The sequence below is a fragment of the Equus przewalskii genome, chromosome 27 (genome assembly GCF_037783145.1).
Source record: "Equus przewalskii isolate Varuska chromosome 27, EquPr2, whole genome shotgun sequence".
Classification (NCBI taxonomy): Eukaryota; Metazoa; Chordata; class Mammalia; order Perissodactyla; family Equidae; genus Equus; species Equus przewalskii.
Window position 1 is genome coordinate 39,276,564 of NC_091857.1, and position 24,162 is coordinate 39,300,725.

Genomic DNA, 24,162 nt, shown 5'->3' on the forward strand with positions numbered 1-24,162 from the left:
GGTGCTCAACATTATTAATTATTAGAGAAATGCAAATCAAAAGCACACTGAGATAGCGCCTCACACCTGTTAGAATGCCTATTACAAAAAAGACAAGAAATAGCAAGTGTTGGCAAGGATGTGAAAGAAAGAGAGCCCTTGTGCACTGTTGGTGGGAGCACAATTTGGTGCAGCCACTATGGAAAGTAGTGTGGAGGGGCCTGAAAAAATTAAAAATAGAACTACCATATGATCCAACAATTCCACTTCTGGGTATTTATCTGAAGGAAAAAACCCGCTAACTTGAAAAGATACATGCATCCCCATGTTCATTGCAGCATTATTCACGATAGCACGGTATGGAAACAACCGAAGTGTCCATTGATGGATGAATGGATAAAGAAATTGTGGTGTATATACAATGGAATATTATTCGGCTATAGAAAAGAGGGAAATCGTGCTGTGTGTTACAACATGCATGGACTTCAAGGGCATATGCTAAGTGAAATAAGACAGAGAGAAAGACAAACACTGTGCGATCTCATTTATATGCGGAATCTAAAATAAAACAAGCTCATAGATACAGAGAATAGATTGCTGGTTGCCAGGGGTGGAAGGTGGCTGTGTTTCTTAGCCTTTTATCCTACTACTTTTCTTCATACTCTTTTTTTTTTTCCAATTATTCATTTTATTTAAACTAAAAAAAAAAAATAGTTCACCCATTTTTCCTACTCAGGGGAGTGGTCTGAATGTGCATCCCTGTTTCTCCTCAGGTGTCCATCGATTGCCCATGGTCCATCTACTCCACCGTCATCGCACTGACCTTCAGCGTACCCTTCAGGACCAGACACTCTTTGCTGTCAGCCGGAACACGGTAAAAGAGGCATGCACTCCAGGCCCTGGTCCTGTCCCAGGCTCTCCTATGCGGAGACCCTTGCTGTTCATAGCCTGGCCGTGGTGACATTGAGCCCGTTTTCTTACATAACCATGATGCCATCTTCCACATGTTAAAATTCCGAGTAACTCCCTGGTGTCTTACAACGCCCAGTCGATATTCAGATTTCCCCAGCTGTCTCAAAAATGATGTTGCGCAGTCGGTTTGTGGGATGTGGGATCCAAACAAAGTCCCCATTTGATTACGAGACCCCTTTTTATCCCTCCTTCCCCTTTTTCAAGCCATTGGCTCATTGACAAACTTGGGTCAATTGTCCTCTAGAAAGTTCACCATTCTAGATTAGACTGGTCACATCCTCTTGGATTTGTTTAACTAGTTACCCTGTCAATTGGTAGTCACCTCTAGAACAGCGTTTTTCAACCTTGGCCCTGCTGATGCTTTGGGTCAGATGACCCTTTGTTGTGGGGGCTGGGGGCCGTGGGGGCTGTCCTGCACACTGTAGCATGTTTAGCAGCACCCTGGCTCTCCTCCTTTATGCCAGTGACACTCCCCATCCTCCCCACCCCCAATGTGACAACAACAAATGTCTCCAGACATTGCCCAGTGTCCCCTGGGGGGCCTAAATTGCCCCCACTTGAGAACCACTGCTCTAGAGGCTTGCTGAGATCCAGAATCAGCCTTTGGACAAGAATGTTTGGAGGTGGTGTCCTGTGCTTCGTGTGTCACGCATCAGGGGACACACAGTGTCTGGCGTCCCACTGGAAGTGATGATGCTCACATTGATCACTAGGCTCAGGGAGAGTCTGGCCTCTCATTGTAACATTCCCCTTTTGCTTTCATCCGTTGATGATGTTCAGGTAATTTGGAAACAAAAATGTCAGGACCATTTTTATTTTTATTTTTTTTTTAAGATTGGCACCTGAGCTAACAACTGTTGTCAGTCTTCTCCTCCCCCTGCCCCAATCCCCCTGGTACATAGTTGTATATTTTAGTTGTGAGTCCTTCTGGTTGTGGCACGTGGGACGCCACCTCAGCATGGCCTGACAAGCGTTGCCATGTCCGCGCCCAGGATCCAAACTGGCGAAACCCTGGGCCACAGAAACAGAGCTCGCAAACTTAACCACTCAGCCACGGGGCGGCCCCAGGACCACTTTTAGAGTGGAACATTATGGTAGCAGGGTTTTTTCCTTCAGATCACCGTGAGGGAACTACAGACATTAATGGTTAAAAACATCAGCAGTTCTCACTAGAACCTGAGTTGCTTTATTTAAGACTGGCTTTTCAAAACTCCTCTTTACCTGTAGCAGAAATTAAAGTGAACCCTGTACTGAGTTTCTCAGTGTGTGCCCATTGCCTCTGATGATGAAGAGTAGCGTTGCCCTTTCCTACACAGTTCATTGCAATCTACTACATGTTTAGGAAAATCAGTTGTAATCATTTAATGATACTGTATCAGAAACAATATTCTTTGATCCATTTTTTATCAGAAATTGCTTAGATTTTTTTATCTGACACTTTTTTCTTTTTGCTGAGGAAGATTAGCCCTGAGGTAACATCTGTGCCAGTCTTCCTCTATTTTATGTGTGGATTGTTGCCATAGCATGACCGACAAGTGGTGTAGGTCTGCACCTGGGATCCGAACCTGTGAACCCAGGCTGCTGAAGCAGAGCGTGCCGAACTTAACCACTGCGTCACAGGGCTGGCCCTTTTCTAATACTTTTACATGTGAAATCGAAAATAGGAATATATGTAACAGCTGGTTCTTATTTTGCTATGTCACTCTTTCAATTCCCCAGAAAGCCAAATATATTCACAAAGCCAAAATATATTTAATAAAGTTCTTAAATGCCAAAATCTGTTTTCTTTTTCTACTTTAGGAAGTATGTTCAAGTTTGTGTCCAGAATTTGTCAGAACTTGACTTTCAGCTGTCAGATAGTAAACTTGTAGATACCGGTGACGGTACCGACCTGCAACTAATTCCGCTAAACACGAAATCCCAGCAGGTAACTCTTTTCTAGAATTGAGCATCAACTTCTTAACAGAAGACAGCGTGAGAGGAAGAGTGTAAGATGGAGCGTCCATCGTGTTTTGATGAGAGGGACGTGTGCTTTCAGACTGAGAGTGGTCTTAGTGGGGATTAGTCAACAGCGCTTGCACATAAGGCTGCTCTGAAACGACGGCTTTGTTGCCACGATGTGCATGTTCGCATTTCACCTTGTGGACTGAGTGGCACAATGGATGGGTTAGGAAACAGACAGATATTTGTATTTTCAGAAGGGTTAAGTCTTAGACTTGCCCTGCTCTATGCACAGATTCATGTAACTACAGGCTTATTTGTAGTCCCAAGTTGACTGCATGGACACCATCATCCATGGGAAGTGGTGGCTGTCCCCTTCTGCCTGTAGTGCAGCACCTACCTGTGCCCAAGGAAGCGATCTTCGGTGTTGGTGTAACTTTGGAAAGGAGTCATATTCATGTGCACGCTGCCTGGCTGAGTCCTGACCTTGCTTTTTCTGTTCATTTGTCACATGTTTTCATTTATTTATTTATTTTATTTTTAATTTTTTACTCTTTTTTGAGGAAGATTAGCCCTGAGCTAATATCTGCCACCAATCCTCCTCCTTTTTAGCTGAGGAAGATTGGCCCTGAACTAACATCCATGCCCATCTTCCTCTACTTTATATGTGGGGTGCCTGCCAAAGCATGGCTCAGTAAGTGGTGCATAAGTCTGCACCCAGGATCTGAACTGGTGAACCCTGGGCCACCGAAGAGGAGCATGCGAACTTAACTGCTGCTTCTCTGGGCCGGCCCCGTCACATGTTTTTAGATAATAAATGCTGAGTGTTTAGAACAAAGCTTTTCTTAATGGATGTCTGATCTTTAGCATTTTCAAAAGATTCTTCCCAACTAACCTTTGACCTGTTTCAAATGCTACCCAAGTCTGTTACCATGCTTGTAGCTGTGGACTTCATGCATGAATTGGGAGCGGTGTTAGTTCCTCATTTAACTTAATGTTAAATGCAAAGTAATTGGCGTGGATGTAAAGATGTCCTTTTAAATTGGTTGACAGCATTTCCCCTTTTGGAAATGTATGGGATACTGTTAACCAATAAACATTCTTTATGCTTTTTTTGTAATGCCCTATGCTCTGAAGCTTATGGAATCATAGGGAATTAAAACCTTCTTACCAACTTTGTGCAGTCTTTGTTGGGGGCGAGGTCAGGTTGGAGGAGCGGAGGGCGGTGGTGGGGACGCCGGACCGCAGGCAGCGCATGCGCAGTGTGGGGCAGCAGGGCTCTGTGGGCGGCCTCTCCTAGCCGCACACATGCCGGGGCAGGCAGCGGCTTTGCACTGGGATGCCTGTTTCGCCCTGATGTACCGTGACGGCCGACTCGTTTTGCAGCGCATCTCCAGCAAGCAGTCGGTGTTCTTTGTCTGGGAGTTGCAGTGGACCCAGGAGCCTCCCCCGTCTCTGCATTGCCGCTTCTCCGTGGGATTCTCCCCGGCTGCTGAGGAACGCCTGTCTATCTCCTTAAAGCCGTATACTTACGAATTTCAAGTCGAAAATTTTTTTGTACGTATTGTATTGTTTTTTTGGTGGGGGTGTGGGTTGGGAAAATGAAAGGTGGCACGTGTCCTTTATAATCCCCCAAAAACCAGATAGACAGAGTCTTTCAATATAGTGAAGCAACAGATCAAGGAGAATAGTTAAGTCCTTGACTGGCTGGATTTTAGAACCCCAGGTCCTTTTCAAGTGACTGTCTGATACACTCTTGGTGGCGGTTCTAAGATATTTGTTTATTTGTTTGTTTATTTTTATTACTTTATTTTTTTTATTAAAAATTGGCACCCGAGCTAACATCCATTGCCAATCTTCTTTTTTTCTTCTCCCCAGAGCCCCCAGTACATAGTTGTGTATTCTAGCTGTAGGTCCTTCTAGTTGTGCTACGTGGACGGCACCTCAGCATGGCCTGATGAGCACTGCTAGGGCCACACCAGGGTCCAAACCGGCCAAACCCTGGGCCGCCAAAGTGGAGGCCACGAACTGGAACGTAACCACTCCACCACAGGCCGGCCCCTGTAAAACGTTTATAATCTATAAAGACCAAAGACTGCTGATCTCTTGTCCCATTTCTCTTCCTCACGTTGACTTAGTAATGTCCTGGAAGTGTTTCTCAGAGTCTTTTCATCTTGATCATAAGCTACTCCTCAGTGGGGTTGCTTTATGAAGGCATGTCTCTAGTTTTTTAAAAGAAAAACTGAAAGTATTACAGAAATTTTCTTTTTTATTTACTTTTTAAATTTTTTTTTTACTTTTAAAATTTTTTTGAGGAAGATTAGGCCTAAGCTAACATCTGCTGCCAATCCCCCCCTTTTTGCTGAGGAAGACTGGCCCTGAGCTAACATCCATGCCCATCTTCCTCTATTTTATATGTGGGACGCCTACCACAGTATGGCTTGCCAAGTGGTGCCATGTCCGCACCCAGGATCTGAACTGGCAAACCCCGGGCTACCGAAGTGGAATGTGCACACTTAACCACTGCACCACCGGGCCAGCTCCTACAGAAATTTTCTTAACCAATGTTGTGAAGATTATCTCATAACCTGCGCATTAAGTATGGAGCTAAAAGTAGCCTTGAGCTAGGTGAATAGAATTGTGTCTTTTGATTCTTTAGTGGGGTTATTGGACTTTGTTACGTAAACCAAATTGTAAATAGACAGTTTTGTGGTTTTCCTTTTCTTCTCTGTACTACTGAAATTGTCCCACTGAAATTTGACTCTCCTGTTTTATTTAACGCTGCTCTTAGCTAAATTAGAGTTAACATAATCACTAGCATAATTTGTCTTCTTGTCATACAAGCAGACACCTTTTGATGTGTTAACAGCAGCTGAACATGCAGGTCACTCTCACAGTCAGGAGTCTGCATATGTCCATCTGGTTTGCTTGCCGCAGAAGTCGGCTCACTGCTTCGCAGTTCTCACTGTTACTTTCCTGTCTGATTTGCTTCCTCTTCAAGTTAAGAGTATGGAAAAACTTCTCCTTTAGAACTGTACAAGCTGAGTAAAAGGCCAGAGAGGAGTATCTGGTGGCTTGCTCTTTTCAAAACTGGTATTCTGGGGACCAGAAATAGAGATAGCACTTTTTTAAAAAAACATTATTGAGCTATAACTTATATACCGTAGAGTTCACCCATTTGAAGTGTACAATTCAATGAATTTAGTGTATTGACAGAGTTGTGCAACCATTACCATAATTTTAATTGAGAACAATTTCATCATTTCAGAGAGAAACCTTGTGCCCCATTAACAGTCACTCCCGTTCCTTCTTCTCAATCCTGGGCAACCACCTCTCCACAGGCCCAGCTGTCCGTGGGTTTGCCTGTTCCGCGCATTTCACATACACGAGATCGATCATATGACGTGTGGCCTTTTGGTGACTGGCTTTTCACTTGGCAGTGTTTCCTAGGTGCATTCATTTTGTAGCATATATCAAGTCTTTGTTCCTTTTGATAGCTGAATAATATTCCATTGTGTGGGCAGGCCACATTTTGTTTTTCCATTTATCAGTGGCTAGACATCTGGGTTGTTTCCACTTGGGGGCTATTGTGAATAATGACGTTATGAAGATCCTTGTGTAAAATTTTCTGTGTACGCATGTATCCAGTTCTCTTGGGTGAACACCTAGGTGGAGTTGCTGGATCGTGTGGTAACTCTGTGTTTAACTTTTTGAGAAGCTTCTTAACTGTTTTTCTAACAGACGTCACTTTACCCCACTAGCAACATATGAGGGTTCCAGTTTCCACGTACTTGTCAACACTTGTTTTGTTGTCTTTTTGATGATAGCCATCCCAATGGGTGTGAAGTGTGTATCTCGTGATTTTGCTTTGCATTTTCCTAATGGCTGATGATGTTGAGTATCTTTCATGTGCTTATTGGCCGTTCGTATATCAAAGATGTCTATTCATATTCTTTGCCCACTTTATAATAGGGTTGTCTTTTTATTATTGAGTGGTAGGAGTTCTTTATATATTTTAGATACCAGTCTCTTATCATAAATTTAATTGCGAATGTTTTCTCCCATGCTATGGGTTGTATTTTCATTTTCTTGATGGTGTCCTTTGAAGCACAAAAGTTTCTTGTTGGTTGTTTTTTGTTTTGTTTTGTTTTTGTTGCTGAGGAAGATTCACCTTGAGCTAATGTCTGTGCCAGTCTTCCTCTATTTTGTATGTGGGTCCCTGCTGATTCAGGCTCAGCGAGCCGAGGGGTCAAAAGAAAGATTTCTTGGACTCCCAAGGTCTGGTGGTTGTGCTCCTTTATTCAGAGAACAGCATGGGAACAGGATCCATGGGCAGTGAAGCGCTGCATTGTGTTGAGGGTAGGGCTAAATTTATAAGGCATAGGTATGTGGGTTATTTTTTACTAGACAAAGGAAATATCATGTAAAAAAGTTATTAAAATGGTATCATGCAGGTGGGGTCTGGTTATCGTGTGATCGTATAACTTTAGATATGAATCAGGTCAAGACATCCTATACTTCCCAGAGGCTGATATAGATCAGCATGTAGGCCAGAAGGCCTTGGGCTTCTCTCCCTGGGGCAGACTTGATCCACATCATAAAACGCCCCCTGAACCCATTTGGCCCCGAAATCCTTTGGGGATATGGATGATGGTCAGTTTTCTGTAACTACTTCCAGCTGTACAAGGTCATAGAGCTGTCCCTAAATGGGGCCATGGGGGTATAGGCAGGAAGTTCAGTGGACTGGAAGGTTGTGCCCGCAGAGTCCAAGGCAGACAAGGTACACAGAGCCTCTGGAGACGAGAGAATCATATGATGGGAAGTGGTCCAGGACATGAAACGTTTTTGGCGTGTGGAAGACAAACAATAAAATAGACAACAAATTATAATAAGAAATACAAGCAATATGATTAACCCAATGAATAAAGCTTTGATAGTAGTCTGGAGACCTGGTCCTGACCAGGAGTTCAACCAATCACTCAGGGATAGTGTAGGGTCAGACGTAGATTTAATTTGGTGACGCGTATCGGATAGGAGGCCAGAGATGTTTTGATGGTAGTCGGGAATATAGACACAACATTCAGTTTCTATAATGGCACGAGTGCCCCCCGTGCTGCCGTAAGGCATCCGGTGCCATTCGGTTTTGGAGGACTGCCTTACGCGTTTGGGACACTTCTGAATTGAGCAGTGAAAGGATATGTTGTGTATTGTTTAATGCCTTCACGGTAAATTTGTTTAGGGCTTCCATGTGCCAGATGACACTTTCGATTCCTAATTGGGGAAGGAAAATTGAGGCAAGGTGATCATACCAGGGGAAGACAGAGCGGGTCCAGCGCTGTTGCAGGTTGGGTAGGTTAGCGGGAGGAGATACAGTAAATGTAGTTCTACCTTGCATCCAGATGAAGCCTAGGGTGCACCGTCCAATCCATCCAGGCGGCAGCCAAGGCCATAAGTTGGAGCCACATAACCACTGAGTGCTGTTAGGGGCTAACCAACATATGCTGGGCCATCTACCCCAGTCAGTCCCAAACCAGTCAATATTTTTTAAGGCTATGACAGGAGAACACATCTGACAGGGAATTTGTCCCATAGGTTGGGTCCTATTAGGCCATGTATCACAAGTGTGGTTGGTTTGTTCCCAACATAGAGTGGCCTTTTGACTGAGTTGACCATTAGTAGGAGTGAGCCAAATATATTCGTCCCAAATTTGATACAGTCCATCCTGTGTATATCGATAGGTTGGGGACTTTACTTTAGGAACCCGTTGTTTATGATCCACCTGTGACAAGGCGAATCTAGTTAGTATTTGGGCAGTAGAGTTGAAGGAAAAGTTTGATTGTGGCCAGGGAGCTCCCAGGTATCAGAGACAGATGGCCACAGGGAGACATTATGATTAGTAATAGATGAATCTTGTAGAAGAGAAGAGCTAGAAATATATTGTGTGGTAAAGGGAAGCATTGCATGTCAATCAGTACCCTGGAGGGGAGGGACCCACCAGGGGAGGCCGGAAGTACTAGACAGAGGCAAGAGTCCTCACCCCAACATGGGGTTTGGTTCCGGAGCTCAGCATAATGTTGAGCCCATTTTAAAAAAGAATTGTCTGTAATTACAAAAGGAGATAAGAGGAAAATAATGAAGATAGGGCTCATTTTGTTCTAAAAAGTAGTTTTAAATCATGAGTTTGTTCACAGGAGTAGTCCAGTTGAACAGCACGATATGGATCAGCTTTGTCCTATAAAGAAGTCATAGGTTTCATTCAGGAAATATGAGTCCAAGAAGTATGATCTTTTAACTTTACAGCTGTGGGGGTACTTAGAACGACTTGAGAAGGTCCTTTCCATTTTAGGCTTAGCCCATCAGAATGTGTTTTCCATTCCTTGAAATGTACCACATCTCCAGGATTTACCTGGCAAGATATATCGGCAGCCAATGCGTCTGGCTTAGGTGAATGATTATCCACATACTCATTTAGTTCCTTTTGTATTAGACCAGCCTCAATGGAATAGCGGTATAGTTGGTGGTAATCAGAGTCCAGTACTACATCGGCAGATGGAAAGGACCTTCCATACAGGCTTTCATAAGGGCTTAACCCTAACGTGTTCTTAGGGACAGTTCTCATCCATAGGAGGCCAATGGGTAAGAGTATAATCCAAGTTTCCAGACTTAATTTGGAGAGATGTCATTTTAGAGTATGGTTTGCTTTTTCCACTTGCCCAGGGGATTTTGGGTGCCAGGCCAAATGCCAATAGTGTTTAATTTGTAAAGCTGAAGAGACCTGTTGTGTTATTTGAGCTATGAAAGAGGCTCATTAGCACTCCGTAAGGTCTTGGGCAAGCCAAAGCGTGAGAGGATCTCCCTTAGAAGGGCCTTTGTTATTTCGATTGCCCGTTCACTTCGACAAGCAAAGGCCTCAATCCAGACTGTAAAGGTACCGACAGATACTGAAAGATACTTATAGCCATGACAGGGAGGCATTTGAGTAAAATCCAGTTGCTAGTCTTCCGCCAGATAGGTGCCCCATCGTCATACAGGCCACAAGAAGGGAGGTGGTTTAGCTGCCCCCTCTGGATTTACTTGAGCACAAGTGGCACAAGAGCAGCAGACCTGCCTAATGGTGGCATGGAGAGTATGCCCATCAAAGGATTTAGAAAGTAGTTGAGTCAAGGATTGTTTGCCAAAGTAGGTAGCCTGATGAATTCTGTTAACGAATTTCCATTGAAGGCTTTTAGGTATGAAAATGTTTCCCTGATCGTTAATTAGCCAAGACTTTTGTTTCCTGGGTGTATCCCTTTTCTTGAGTCAGGCTTATTTCTTTTTTCTTTTCTTTTTTTTTTTTTGAGGAAGATTAGCCCTGAGCTAACTACTGCCAACCCTACTCTTTTTGCTGAGGAAGACTGGCCCTGAACTAACATCCATGTCCATCTTCCTCTACTTTATACATGGGACGCTTACCACAGTATGACATGCCAAGCGGTGCCATGTCCACACCTGGGATCCGAACCGGTGAACCCCAGGCCACCAAGAAGGGGAACGTGCTAACTTAACCGCTGCGCCACCCGGCCGGCCCCCAGGGTTATTTCTTGATTTGTATAAATAGGACTAATAAGGCCTGAAGCAGGGGGAATGGGGAGTAAGCTGAAAAGATTACTCTGTTTAGCTGCCCGTGTAGCTTCCTGGTCACTGAAATTATTGCCCCTGCTCAGGGGATGCAGCCTTCCGACGTTCCCAGCGATGGACCGTGGCCACTTGCTTTGCAAGAAGCACGGAACTCAAAAGAGCCCAAACCTCTGTTCCGTGTTCGACAGGGGAGTTCTTTGTATTGAGTAAACCCCTTCCTTTCACATGGCCCCATGTGCATGTGGGACCAATAAGGCATATTTTGAGTTAATGTAAATACTAATAACCATATGCTTCGCTGTAAATATTGATAACCATGTCCTTCGTCAGGTGAAGGGCTTGGGTAAGAGTCGTGAGTTCAGCCTTTTGGGCGGACGTGTTGGCTGGAAGGGCTTGTGCCTCATTGATGTGTGAGGCGTTGACTACAGCATAGCCTGCCTTGCATAGCCCCTGTTCTGTGAAGCTACTGCCGTCTATAAACCAGGTGTCATCTGCATTATCTCAGGAGGGAATCTAGCAGTCAGGCCTGCTAGAGTACATCTGCTCTATGACTTGAGAGCATGTGTTCTTCAAATCCTGGACTGGGTAGTCAGGACCGGGCGTAAGGTCTGCCGGATTAATCGTTCGACGCATCTGAAGGATGACCTCAGGGGTGTCTAGGAGGATGGCCTGACAGTTAGTTAGACGTCCTCCAGTCATCCATTATGCCCTTAGTTTGCAACACGGCTTGTACCTGATGGGGAGTGATGACTGTTAAAGGTTGTCCCATAGTTAATTTAGAGGCCTCCTCAATTAAAAGAGCTGAGGCTGCTACAGCCCTTGAGCAGGCTGGCCATCCCAAAGCCACCGAGTCTAGAGTTTTTGAGAAATATCCAAAAATTTGGGTCTCTGGGCCTAGTCTTTGAGTGAGGGTACCGAGGGCTCGGCCCTGCTTTTCAGCAACATAAAGAGTAAAAGGCTGGTTGCCATTAGGCAGAACCAGGGCTGGGGCAGAAGACAATTGCTATTGAATTGACCGAAAGGCCTTGTCCTCCTTTTGTGTCCATTTCAGAGGTTCTGTATCAGGTCCTCTGGTTGCTTCATACAAAGGCTTTGCTATTACCCCGAACTGAGGAAGCCATAAACGACAGACTCCTACCATACCCAATGCGAAGGTGTTTTTTTGTCTTTGGTGGTCCAAGTTCGAGAGTAGTCTTTTCCCTATTTATAGAAAGTGCCGGGTGTCCTGGGGTTAAATCATAGCCCAAATAGGACACCTGCTGTCGTGAAATTTGTGCCTTTTGTGGGGACACTCGATATCCCCATTGGGCTAAGAAATTAAGGAAAAGGACAGTATTGTGATCAGAATCCTCCTTTGTGGGACTACAAATAAGAATATCATCAACATATTGTAGTAAACCACGGCAGGGAGTTTCACATCCCGCAGATCCTTGCCTAGGGCCCTTCCAAACAAATGGGGGCTATCCCGGAAACCTTGGGGAGGACTGTCCACGTCAGCTGGATAGGAAGAGCTTCATTAGGAAACTTCCATTCGAAGGCGAATAAAGGTTGGGAGGTTTCATCCAGAGGAATACAAAAGAAAGCATCCTTTAAGTCCAGGACTGTGGACCAATTAGAGTTTTCTGGGAGCTGGGAAAGTATAGTATCTGGGTTAGGCACGATGGGGTGGTAGGAACAGTGGCCTTATTAGTTATGCGGAGGTCCTGGACCGAATGATAATCTCCATTTGGCTTCTTTACAGGCAAGATAGGAATGTTATAGGGAGACTGACATCGTTTAAGGAGGCCGTGACTGAGGAATTTTAATATAAAGGGTTGTAATCCTAGAATTGCCTCTGGTTTTAAAGGGCGTTGCTTCTTCTGGGGTACAAGAGAAGAGTCTCTCAGGGTAATAGAGACTGGCTAAGCTGTTATAGCTCTTCTTGGAAGGGAGCAGTCCCAAACCTGGGGATCAAGTGCTTCCCATATATGGGGTAGAATATTAGAGGCAATCTGGGAAACAACAGAGCTTGGAGAGAGAGCGGCAAACAAGCCATCCTCCTCGTGTGTCAGAATAAATTGGCTTCCTAGTTTTTTCATTAAGTCTCGCCCTAATAGTAGAGTAGGACAAGTAGGTAGGACTAGAAAAGTATGGGAAAAATCTGAGTCCGATATTGGCAAGATAAAGGAAGAGTTTGATAACAAAATTTAGAGTCACCCTCTATTCCACAATTTTTGATGGGGACTTAGGAGTTGGGCCAGAGTGGCAAAGAAGTGCAGAGTAAGTGGCTCCCGTATCAATAAGAAAATTGATCTGCTTACCCTCCACATCCAGAGGAACCCGGGGCTCAGTCTGTTCAGTGGTGATGGTTGCCAGACTGGCCTCTGGGCCCCTTCAGGCAGAGTCTTCGGGATTGCATCTCCAGGCAGGGAAGTGTGTTCTTGGCCCCACCTCGCTCTGGAGGTGAGGACAGTCACGCTTCCAATGTCCCTCTCACTTGCAGAGAGGACCAGGCCCAGGAGGAAGCTCCTTTCTTGGGCACTGTTTGCTCAGTGTCCAAGTTGACGGCAGTGGTAACAAGGGGACTTACCTGGGCCTCCGGCATTGGTAGTCTGAGACTTGGGCCCCTGGTTAGCCTGTTTCTGTGGCAATTCCGCTGCTAAAATGTGAGCCTGTACCTTACCCTGTAATTTTGCCCTTCTGTCCTTATCCTGTTTAAGAGTCAAGTCCCGATCATTAAACACCTGAGTAGCAACCTCCAAAAGTCTCTGTACAGCTGTTTGAGGACCCAAGGCCAATTTAGTCAGTTTTTGGTGTATGTCTGGGGCAGATTGAGTAATGAAGTACAGGTTTAGAACGGTCATCCTTTCCGGAGAAGTAGGGTCTAGATTAGTGTATTTTCCAATAGCTTCAGCTAATCTTCCTTGAAAAGGAGCAGGGTTTTCATCTGTTCCCTGAGTTACTTATTGGAGTTTGTCAAAATTAACCGGCTTTGAAAATCCCTTCTTCATTCCCTCTAAACAGTAATCACGTGATTGCGTTGTCCAATCTTCTTCATCCCCATAATCCCGTTTGGGGTCTGTATCTGGTGCTGCAGTGCCACCTGCTGGGTATGTATGTCTGTCTCTAGTATGTAAGTCAACTGCAAATTCACGTGCTCTCACCCAAAGACGATTTCTGTTGTCTGTAGTGCAGCAACAAGTAAGAATAATACAAATATCCTGCCAGGTCAATTCAGACATCATGATGAGCTGCTGAAAGCCATTGATAAATTGGGAAGGATTTTCTGAATGTCTACCGAGTTGTCTTTAGTTGAGCCATATCAGACACTGAAAATGGCACATGGACTCGAATGGTCCCCATTTCCCTGTTTGCTACCTCGTGGAGAGGGAAATGTCTGGGATTATAAGAGGTCCCACTCCTCGTGTGACCAGCAGAACTTATGAGGGTTGAGGACTCAATTTTAGGTTCCTCCTCGTAGGGAGAGGATATTCAGGTCTTTGAGTCCTCGGGACAGGTTAAATCGACAGGAGCTGCAGGGGCCTTCGGAGGAGGTCTGACAAGGCAGTCATCATCTAATATGTCAGGTGTGGGTTTTTCTACTGTAGTGGGGGAAGCTAGACACATGCGACAAACCACTCTGAGTTCAGGATCTTGATATAGGGCCATGAATGCTTGAATATAAGGGATTTCAGACCATCTTCCCAGGCGCGGCAACGTAAGTCTAGTTGAAAAATAGTATTAAAATTTAGGGTGCCTTTCATTGGCCTTTCTCCTCATTCAGCGTATGCTGAGGCCAAACAGTATTACAGTAAAAAATGTCTCTTTTTCTTTAGATCTTGTAGATCAAATTTTGCCCAGTTATTTAAAAGGCAACCCAAAGGTGAGTCCTTAAGAACAGAATTAGAAGCTCCCATGGTCCTAGGAAGCAAAAAGACAAAAGAAGAAAGATGAAAGAAAAGGGCCCATCACCTTGAAATTCCCCCCTGAACCTAGGGCAGCATCCTACCCATTGTTCTGCCTCTGGGGTTCTTGGAGCAAGGGGTGATGGGGGCATCCCCCTGCACTGCATCCCTTGTCTGTCTTCCCTATTATGCCTGGCAGTAATAGGCGCCTGGTGAATGGTCCCAGAGATAAAAGAAAAGAGAAAAACAGTGAAGAATTTTCTGCCGGTCTTGGGGCCATTCTACCCAGTGGCATCCTGGAGTTTTCTCCCAAGAAGGGGTTCCCATACTCAACGGAAGGTTAAAGTTTGGTACTTTCCTTGAACTGGAGTCCTGATGGGGACTTTCCCACAGTTCGGAGTGTGGTCAGGAGCCATAGGGAGGTATGCCAGTCCAGCCTGAGGAAAAGAAACCTGTCACGGGAGTCTTGGAGATTGGCGACCGTCCTGATGACTTAAGAGGCCCACCCGCGCCCACGTCAAATTTATGTATTAGAGATAGGATTAGGAAGGAACGCATCAATTCATTCTTCATCACCCTAAGGCTCAAGGTACTGATTCTCTTCGGGCCGAATGCCATGGTTTGCCCCATAGAGTAGCCACGGGCGGCAAACTTGTATTCATGCAGCTGTCCGAGAAGGTTGCTGATGAAGAAGTGAATTCAGATCCATCCTTGAAAAAGAGGAAGCCACAAGGAAGAAAAGTGCATTTATCAGAACTTAAGCGCACAAGCCCGTGAAGCAAGAAAGATCCCTGTACGGGCCACCAGAGGAAATGATGTGGGCTTGGCGAGCTGAGGAGTTGAAAGAAAGATTTCCTGGACTCTCAAGATCTGGTGGTAGTGCTCCTTTGTTCAGAGAATAGCATGGGGACGGCTCGTGGGCGGTGAAGGGCTGCAGTGTGTTGATGGTAGGGTTAAATTTACAAGGCATGGGGCCGGCCCGGTGGCGCAGCAGTTAAGTTCCATGTTCTGCTTCTTGGCGGCCCGGGGTTCACTGGTTCGGATCCTGGGTGCAGACATGGCACTGCTTGGCACGCCATGCTGTGGCAGGCGTCCCCTATGTAAAGTGAAGGAACATGGGCATGGATGTTAGCTCAGGGCCAGTCTTCCTCAGCAAAAAGAGGAGGACCAGCAGTAGTAGCTCAGGGCTAATCTTCCTCAAAAAAAAAAAAAATTTACAAGGCATAGGTATGTGAGTTATTGTTACTAGACAAAGGAAAGATCATGTAAAAAAGTCGTTGAAATGGTATCAGTGCAGGTGGAGTCTGGTTATCGGGTGGTCATATAACTTTAGATGTGAATCAGATCAGGATGTCCTATGTGTCCCTGAGGGTGATACAGATCGGCATATAGGCCAGAAGGCCTTGGGCTTCTCTCCCTGGGGCAGCCTTGAACCACATCACCCACCACAGCATGGCCACTGACGAGTGGTGTAGATGTGTGCCTGGGAACTGAACCCAGGCGGCAGAAGCAGAGCGCACTGAACTTAACCACTAGGCCACAGGCCCAGCCCCTGAAGCACGAAAGTTTTTAATTTTGATAAAGTCCTACTTATCAATCTCTTTTATTCCTTGTTCTTTTGGTGTAAGATCTAAGAAATCATTGCTTATCCCAAAGTCAAAAAGATTTCCTCCCGTGTTTTCTTCTAAGAGTTTTACAGTCTTAGCTCTTACATTCAGGTCTGCAGTCTACTTTGAGTTAACCTTTGTGTATGGTGAGAGGTGGGGTCCAGATTCATTCTTTCCATGTGAGTACTCAGGTATCCCTACATCATTTGTTGAAAAGACTGTTGTTTCCCCACTGGATGATCTTCGTACCCTTGTCGAAAACTGATGGCCTTAAATGTTGAAGTTTATGTCTCAGGAGGCTTATTTCTAGGCTCTGTACCTACAGCCTCAGCAGTGGCTGTCAGGGGCGGGAGGCGCCTCACTGCCAGCTTCTGGCCCAGCGCTTCCCCTCAGCCCTTCCTCTCCTTCTCATGTGCAGCCAGAGAGCAGTGTTCCAGGACACACGCTAACGAGCACACACACCTCCATCGCTCTTCCCTCTGGGCTTCCTTTCAAGCTCTAAGCAAATTCGTACTCTTCGTTGGCTCGGCTCAGAAACATTCCAGACTGGTGTGCTCCAGCCATGAGCATCTCAGGAGCCGGAGACCCTGAGCCAGCCTTTCGCGTTGCTGGTCTTCTCCGCGCAGCACTCCTTCCCCTGCCTGCCCCTGCCCCATCCACCATGACAGATGGCTCTGCTTCAGTCCGAGCACTGTGCTCCTTTGCGTTGCACGCGCAGGCGTCTTTGACACCCTCATAGTCAGAGGGCCCTGTGAGAGCCGGGGCTGCCCCCCTTCAGATCGGTAGAAGTCTGTTGCATCTCCAAACAGATGTAACTGGGTGTTTGATGGGAAATCCCTGAGCAAAGCCCATCCAGGATTACTGTTTAGCCTGTTAGGTCCCAGAAAAATGCTTTATCTTGACAGTTGGCTATTTGAAATCCTAAAATCTTCTTTCTTTGAACATGTTACAACACCAACAGAACACTTCTAAATTGAGTTGTTCTGTAATTATATACCTGTTCTGACTTTGGTAAATTAACACTTGGTGTGTGGAGCATAGAGTGCTAGGTGGTGAGCCCTGGTTCAACAAAAGACCACGAGAAACTGAAATAGAGAAGTGTATTGCTCACAGGCGCTGGAGGAAGTAATCTGCACTCCTGGAGGGGCCACACAGGGAGATCAAGGCAGAGTGCAGGCAGAGAGCAGGCCCCAGGGCACGTGCCTTCATAGGCTCTGTGGGTGGAGTGCTCTGGCGTTCCCAGGCCAGAGCTGGATTGGTCAATTCAAACCACAAGAGTGGGTTTTGGTAAGTCCCTGGGAGTGTTATCTAAGGGGCACGTGGGGGAAGGGCTGGGAGGCAGGGGTAGGGGTGCTGTTGATCTGTAGGGCTGTTGGGGAAGTCACATCAGGGACTTACATTTCCTGTGGCTCTCTGGCTGGTATCGGGGCATGCGCTTTCATGAGAGGCCAATGTCAGCTTAAGGACTTCACAGCCGCTTGGCCAAACAAAATGAGTGGCGAGGCAGAGCACCGTGGAGTAGCTGAGCTGCACTCTAGACAGTATCCTTCAAAAGTGGAACCACAGCCTGTGGGGGTGAGCCCGTGGTCCCCTGTGCGGGTCTTGGGTCTTTGTCCTGGATTGTGAGAAAATGTAGGGCAAGTGTGAATAGATGTGACGATCAGGTAAATAGGTCATGGAGAAAGATACGTTGTGCAGAAAGTTGGTTATGGACTCAATATTGGGTGATACCGAGGAATTAATGTCAGTTTTGCTAATTGTGATCATGGCGTGTTTAGGAGAAAGAGCCCATGACTTTTAGTAATACATACTGAAGCATATGGGGTAAAGTGACAGCTTGTCTGAGGGAATCGATCACTGTCCGCTGGGCAGAGGAAGTGAATGGAGCCACTGTTGCTCACCCTGCCCCTGGGTGCTGGGCACACGGAGAGCAAGATCCTGTCCTTCTCCCGCCGTGCGTGCTGGACAGCGGTCAGCATTAGGAGGGGCGGACTTCCCAAGAGCGTGTCCCCAGGCGGTCGCTGAGGGAGGCGCACAGTCCTCTGGGTAACCTGAAGTGAAGTAGCCGCGTGGACGTCTCCTCCGTTCTCATTCAAGTCTGTGGGCAGCGCCACGCCGGCCTGCAGGAGCGTTTCTTCCGACTGTGTATTCATCTCCTTTGTCCTCTTCTCCCCACTTCTTGCCCAGACATTATATAACGTGAAAGCGGAGATACTGCCCCCTTCGGGGGCGGAGCACTGTAAGACCGGCTCGCTCTGCTCCCTGGAGGTGTCCATCACGCGGCTCTCGGGCCTCTTGGAGGTGGATAAGGATGAGGCCCTGATGGAATCCGACGAGTACTTCTCCACCAAGCTGATGTACGAAGGTGGGTCGCCGTGCCTCCTTCCCCCACTGTTGCCGGACGGACTGAGCCCTCCCTTTCACATGGTGTCGTGTCTTCTCTGAGAGAGAGCGTGCTGGAGGCCAGAGCTCGTGGGAGTGTCTGGTCATGTAAGGGGCCCTAGGCCCGCATGATGTGGAGCGTGGTTATCAGGAGCCTTCTCCAAACAGGTGTCGTCAGCAGTCGTCAGCCCGTGCTGAGCACAGTGGCACTGGCAGCGGCCCGTCTGCCTGCCTGTGAGTCAGGTCTCCCCTCACCCTGGAAGCCAAGGCTGGACTCTGCTACCTAGCAGTCTCAGTGGCCTGCACTCACGGCTCCTGCCCTTCCTCACCCTCCTTCCACCCAGGTCCCAGCTCGACCCCCACATGCACGGCTCCTCTCCCCTCCTCCCTCCCAGACAGCCCTTGTGGCCCTCCTCCCCCAGGGCCTGGGCGTCTTCAGGAGCAGGTCTCAGCTTTGGTGTCAGGCCCTTCGTACTCTCAAAATGGTTGAGGAGCCAAACAGTTATTTATTTATTTACTTTAAAATAATGGTAGACCCATTACATGACACTATTGAAAAAGAACTGTTTTCCAAAACAAACAAAAATAGCGAGAAGAACAATGCTTTGCATTCTTTCAAATCTCTGTGCTCTCTGGCTTGTGGAAGGTAAGTGAGTTTCCCACTCTGCTGCATCCAGGCTGTGGTGACATGTCGTACTGACCGGCGCACATGGGGAAACTCCAGCCTTGCATAGATGCGTAGTTGGAAAAGGGAGGGTATGTTAACAGCCTTCAGACAACTGGATGTTCTTGTTTGATACTACACCAGAACTTGACGAGTGCTAGTATTTCACAGGCTTGTTACAACCTGGAACCTGAAATCAGTGAATGAACTTTGTGTACTCGATTTCAAGTCCTTCGTCTGTCTTGCATTTTTAAAGGATCTTGTACCCAGGCATCATCTTGTAACACTGCGCACTGATCACTTGGGAACCATGGTTCCTGAGTTATGCAGATAGATCTTCCAAGTGTTGGCACCTTTCATTACACAGGATCACAAATTCACATTGGTTTCAAGCTTACACTGAACTCATCAGGACAGTTTTTGAGTATTGGGACACTGTCAAGTTCACAGTGGCAAATGCAGGTTTTGCAAAATTCTGATTTTTGACCTGAGTTTCAAATTATGTCTTGGCAGCTTGTTTGAAGTGACAGGCTCACACCATTCATTTTCAAGAAAATATCTGCCAAATACTCAAGACTGGGTAGCCGCCGCTGGTGAAGTCCCAGTGAGCTCTAGTCTGGTGAACCGCACTGTGCCAACGTCCATTTCCTGTGTTAGCTATGAATACTGAATGTCCTTTTCCGGAGTAAAACAGTGGTTTCCCTCTTTGTTTCAGTTGTTGACAACAGCAGCAATTGGGCAGTGTGTGGGAAAAGTTCTGGCGTCATCTCCATGCCTGTGGCCGCGCAGGCCACTCACAGAGTCCACATGGAGGTGATGCCCCTCTTCGCAGGCTACCTCCCCCTTCCCGACGTCAGGCTGTTTAAGTACCTCCCCCATCATTCTGCGCACTCCTCACAGCTGGATGCTGGTAAGGACTCGCAATGCAACGTACACTCAGCACTGGCGTGAGAGGGCTCCGTGCGCAGAGCTCATAAACGGACATTGTAGGCAGCAGGCTTGCTGCTGAACGGCACGTTCCCAGAGCCTGGTGATAATTTCCGAATCCAATACCAAAACTTGTCAGGCTTCCATGTCCTAGGCCCTGCTCTTAAGATCGATCCTCTGACGACCCAGGTGGGAGGTTCTCTTTACGGCGGTAGCTTCCGTTAACAGTCTTCTGCCCTGGAGGTTGGCTTGGGGTGGCCTGCTACTCTCCAGGGTGGGTAAAGGGTCAGCGTCTGTGTGGCCCGTGTCTCACTTGCTGTGCGTTTTGCAGATAGCTGGATAGAGAACGACAGCCTGTCGGTGGACAAGCACGTGGATGACCAGCTGGACAGCAGCAGCGTCAAGAGCAGGGGCAGTGTGCACTCAGCCGCCAGCAGCGAGCACAAAGGCTTGCCCATGCCCCGGCTCCAGGCGCTGCCGCCCGGCCAGGTCTTCAACGCCAGCACAGGCATGCAGATCCTGGTCCTCCCCAGCAAAGACGACCATGTCCTCGAAGTCAGCGTCACATGACCAGGCCTCGGGCTAACACATGCCCCAGACCTGGTGTGAGTGCACTTGAAGGGATCCTGACTCGCCTGTTCTCCAGTCTAACAGTTAGCTCTGACCAGACTTGGGGATTCTGCCTGGCCATGGACGCATCAGAGAATCTCAGTGTACCGCTGGTCAGCTGAGTTACATTGCTATTTCTGTGTTGTCTGTGGTGTCAGATTACATGTTGTTTTCTCATCTCCCTGGTGTCCACCGTGTGCCCAGAGCCCCGCTTCCTGACGTCACTCCCTCCCGGCTCGTGAAAGACCCCTGAGTGGGCTCACCAGAGCAGCCTCAGTCTGCTGGTCTTGGTGGAAGTCCCTGTGTCTTTCACGTGGACACAGCAGGCTTTGTAGTACTATTAGTGACACGCGTGTGCCTTCCTGGTCACACGGCTGCCCAATTTCTGGACCAGATGGATTGGTGAGTCTCCTGAGGAGTAAAACACAGTCCTTTACCACACATCATCTAGTTGTGTTTTCTAGAATAACACCCTTTTAGGGCAGGTGGGTGGGCTGAGGGGTGGGATGGGGAGGGAATGTGACCCCTTCTGTGCCTTGGGATGTCACACTGAGCGGGCCTGGGACCTCCATGCGCTGGAGCCATTTGGAAGGTACTTGAAGCAGACTAGACAAGGGCGTAAGGAACAACTCATTATTGAAAGAGGTTAGGAGTAAATGTTTCTGCAACCCTTTTTCCCCGTAATGTTGATTGAATATCATATGCACTTGGAATTAAATATATATTTATTTTAATTATCATTATATATGTGAGGGTTAATGTGTTGTTTTTCACTTACCTTTAAACCTAAAGTCTTTACGTGTAATTGTAACTGTATAATCAATATTTTTCTTTTGCACCTTAAATCTTAGTGATTAAGAGGTTCAAATGAAGATGAGAAGGGTCCTCTCAGTGTATTTCTAGTCTGATGAAAGTCTTGGAATGTTCTCTGCTGGTCCACTAAATTGCAGTCACACCATCCCAACAGATGAATTTGCTTTTGGTTGTAAATTTAATTGTACATATGGTTGATTTATTATTTTTAAAAGTACAAACTAACTGATGTAATGTTTATGTATAAGTCGCACCAAAAATTAAGGACAAAATAAATGTGTGTTTGTTTTTACTGGTGTGAAAGTCACAGCTTGTAAATAAGTGTTGTATGTATTAAACCTTTTCCAGCTCTCCAAAGCGATGTATTTTTGTACATATGAAAAAGAGAACTCTTAATTCACTGGGAAAGTGTGGTTGGGATTGAATTTGTCTAGATTAAGGCAAGCAAGTGTAGTCAGGTCCAGCAGAGGCGGGGCCTCGTGTGAATAACCTCAAGTGTGTGAGCCTCAGAGAGAAAGGAGCTTCCTGCAGCTGTCCTGGCCCCGGCTCGGCTCGCGCCTGCTTGAGAGGCGTGGGGTCCGAAGACACAGTTCAGACTAACAAACAGAGCCGTTGTCCTCACGCTTCTGTGTGTTGTCTTCTAACCTGTTCAACAATAAAGGTGGTGTGATTGCCCCCGTGTCTTTTTCATTTATAGAAATTGGAAAAATGTGTAAAGAAGAAAAATATCTGTTTGAACTTTTCAGAAATTTATCTTCCTTATGTGCAGTTTAATAAACTTGGTCAACTAGTTAGGCAAATTAGAACTTCCAAATCTAATGATAGTTTAGCGTTTCTAAAATGTTTGTTTTATTGGAAAAATTGATGATTGCCCCACAGATCTGCCAAGCCCTGTGAATGAAGGGATGTTTGAGACTTGACGCAGAAAAGCCTCTAACCCGCGTGGTGAGCCTTGGAGCCTGGGAACGACCCCTTCCTGGATATACAGGCTCACTTTCCCTCTCCCCTTCTGGAAGGGCATGGGATTTCTGTGTCTGGGTTCTAATCCCAGGATGAAATTCTGGAATTACGTACATATTTTAGAGGGGTAATGCAAAATATTTATGGCGGTTTCTTATTGTCTGGAAATTCAATGAAATCAAATTTATCACAGGTTTGGTTTTTTTGCCCTAATTACCCAAAGGATCTTTTGCAATCTAAGTTGCATGGGTGTCTCTGTGTTTTTCTGTTGTTTTTTTACACACAAGAGGAATGTTACCTAAAGCTTCAAGTCATTTTTTTTTTTAACTAAAAGGCTGTAATTGCATTTTTGTTGGCATAAAATTATGTGTTTGAGACGAGCTGGTTTTGTTGTAAAGAGGTAGCCGCTGCTAAATAAGAATGTGCATCAAAAAAAGAATATGCAGGCATTTTACAGATACCTGTGGAACATGTAAATACCAGCAAGTGGAAAAGAAGTTATAATTTTGGTGAATTTCATGGGTTCTCCTGTGACTGGAAAAATTATAACTCTTCTGATGCTAATGTGGAAATTGTTGTATTTAATCTGAAAATGACTTCTACCTACAGTTCCATTGTCAGCAGAGCCTGTGGTAGGTCGGGTTCCTGTGTTAGTCTTAGCTGATGAGGCTAGATAGCCCCTCAGGAGTTAGTAACGAAAATGCAGGCTTCTATTCAATTTTTCTTTAGTATTTACAATAAGATTGTTACAAAATGAAGTTAAACACTCCAGGTGTGTCTATAAAATGAAAAGTTATACTACTTTTGATAAAAGAACAAACTAGGCTGATCTAAATGTTTTACTGTCAACTGTGATCTTTAAAATAAGTCCTACGTGATTTTAAAATTTGATTTTTCATGAAAATGCCCCTTTCTCTAAATGTATTTGTCCTATACGTCAGGCTATAAGATCGGAAAGCATTGTTAAGACAATTTGCTAGGATTCTGTGACTGGAAAGGTGACAAGTTGGTGACTTTGACACTGCAGGTATTAATTCCATTTTCATGGTTTACTATGAAAGTCATTCTTCACATTATTCTGTAATATATTGTTAGACTAAAAACATTGTATTAAAACTGTTTAAAATGTAAGCATTATAATTCTGAAAATACACATTTTAAGAAGAAACTTTGCTGTTTTGAACTGCTTTCTTTTGCTGTGGGGTGTGAAAATTGAGTGTGTAAAGTTAAAGAATTTTCTTGGTTTTCTCTCCCTAATCCTTGTTCCTAACTCAAAGCGTAGATTTACTTTTGGGGGAGCATTGGGGGATTTTTCATAACGTATTAGCCAAGAGCTCACAAGAGCCACGACATCTAAGTCTGAACGGTTTTCGGGTTTTTTGTAGACGTATATGCCAACCTAACATTTGACAGAACTCTTCGGAAAAGTGTAGTGTTCAGTTCAGAGTCTCGTTCTTTTTGATCTCCCGTTCATAATACAGAGCTGTTAAACAGTAAGCGTGGGTCAGACCTTCTCACCTACTTGCTGCCTGAACGGTTCGTCCAGGCCGCCGGCCGAGCCCGGCCCTGGCAGGTGAGAACCAGGGCCCAGGCCCGGCGCGCGTGCGCGGCTCCGGGCCCAGCGGGCAGGGGCTCCGCCTCGGGCGGGGTATGGGCGTGGCCGGGGCTGGGGCTCCGCCTCGGGCGGGGCGGGGAATGGGCGTGGTCGGGCTGGGGCTCCGCCTCGGGCGGGGCGGGGGAGTGGGCGTGGTCGGACTGGGGCTCCGCCTCTGGGCGGGGCCGGGGGTTTGGGGCTCCGCCTCGGGCG

At 46.4% G+C, this 24,162-nt stretch overlaps 1 protein-coding gene across 12 annotated transcripts in view; it reads left to right on the forward strand.

The window, feature by feature from the left end:
• Positions 1-23,523, forward strand: part of TRAPPC10 (trafficking protein particle complex subunit 10) — a 102,344-nt gene extending 78,821 nt beyond the window's left edge. For all 12 annotated transcript variants that reach the window (XM_070597779.1, XM_070597781.1, XM_070597787.1 and 9 more), the window contains 6 exons: positions 753-853; positions 2,752-2,878; positions 4,279-4,449; positions 18,188-18,365; positions 19,762-19,956; positions 20,305-23,523. In XM_070597779.1, the coding sequence (XP_070453880.1) occupies positions 753-853; positions 2,752-2,878; positions 4,279-4,449; positions 18,188-18,365; positions 19,762-19,956; positions 20,305-20,543 (1,011 nt within the window). In that variant the 3' untranslated portion in view covers positions 20,544-23,523. The remainder of the gene's footprint in view (positions 1-752; positions 854-2,751; positions 2,879-4,278; positions 4,450-18,187; positions 18,366-19,761; positions 19,957-20,304) is intronic.
• Positions 23,524-24,162: the final 639 nt, after the last annotated feature.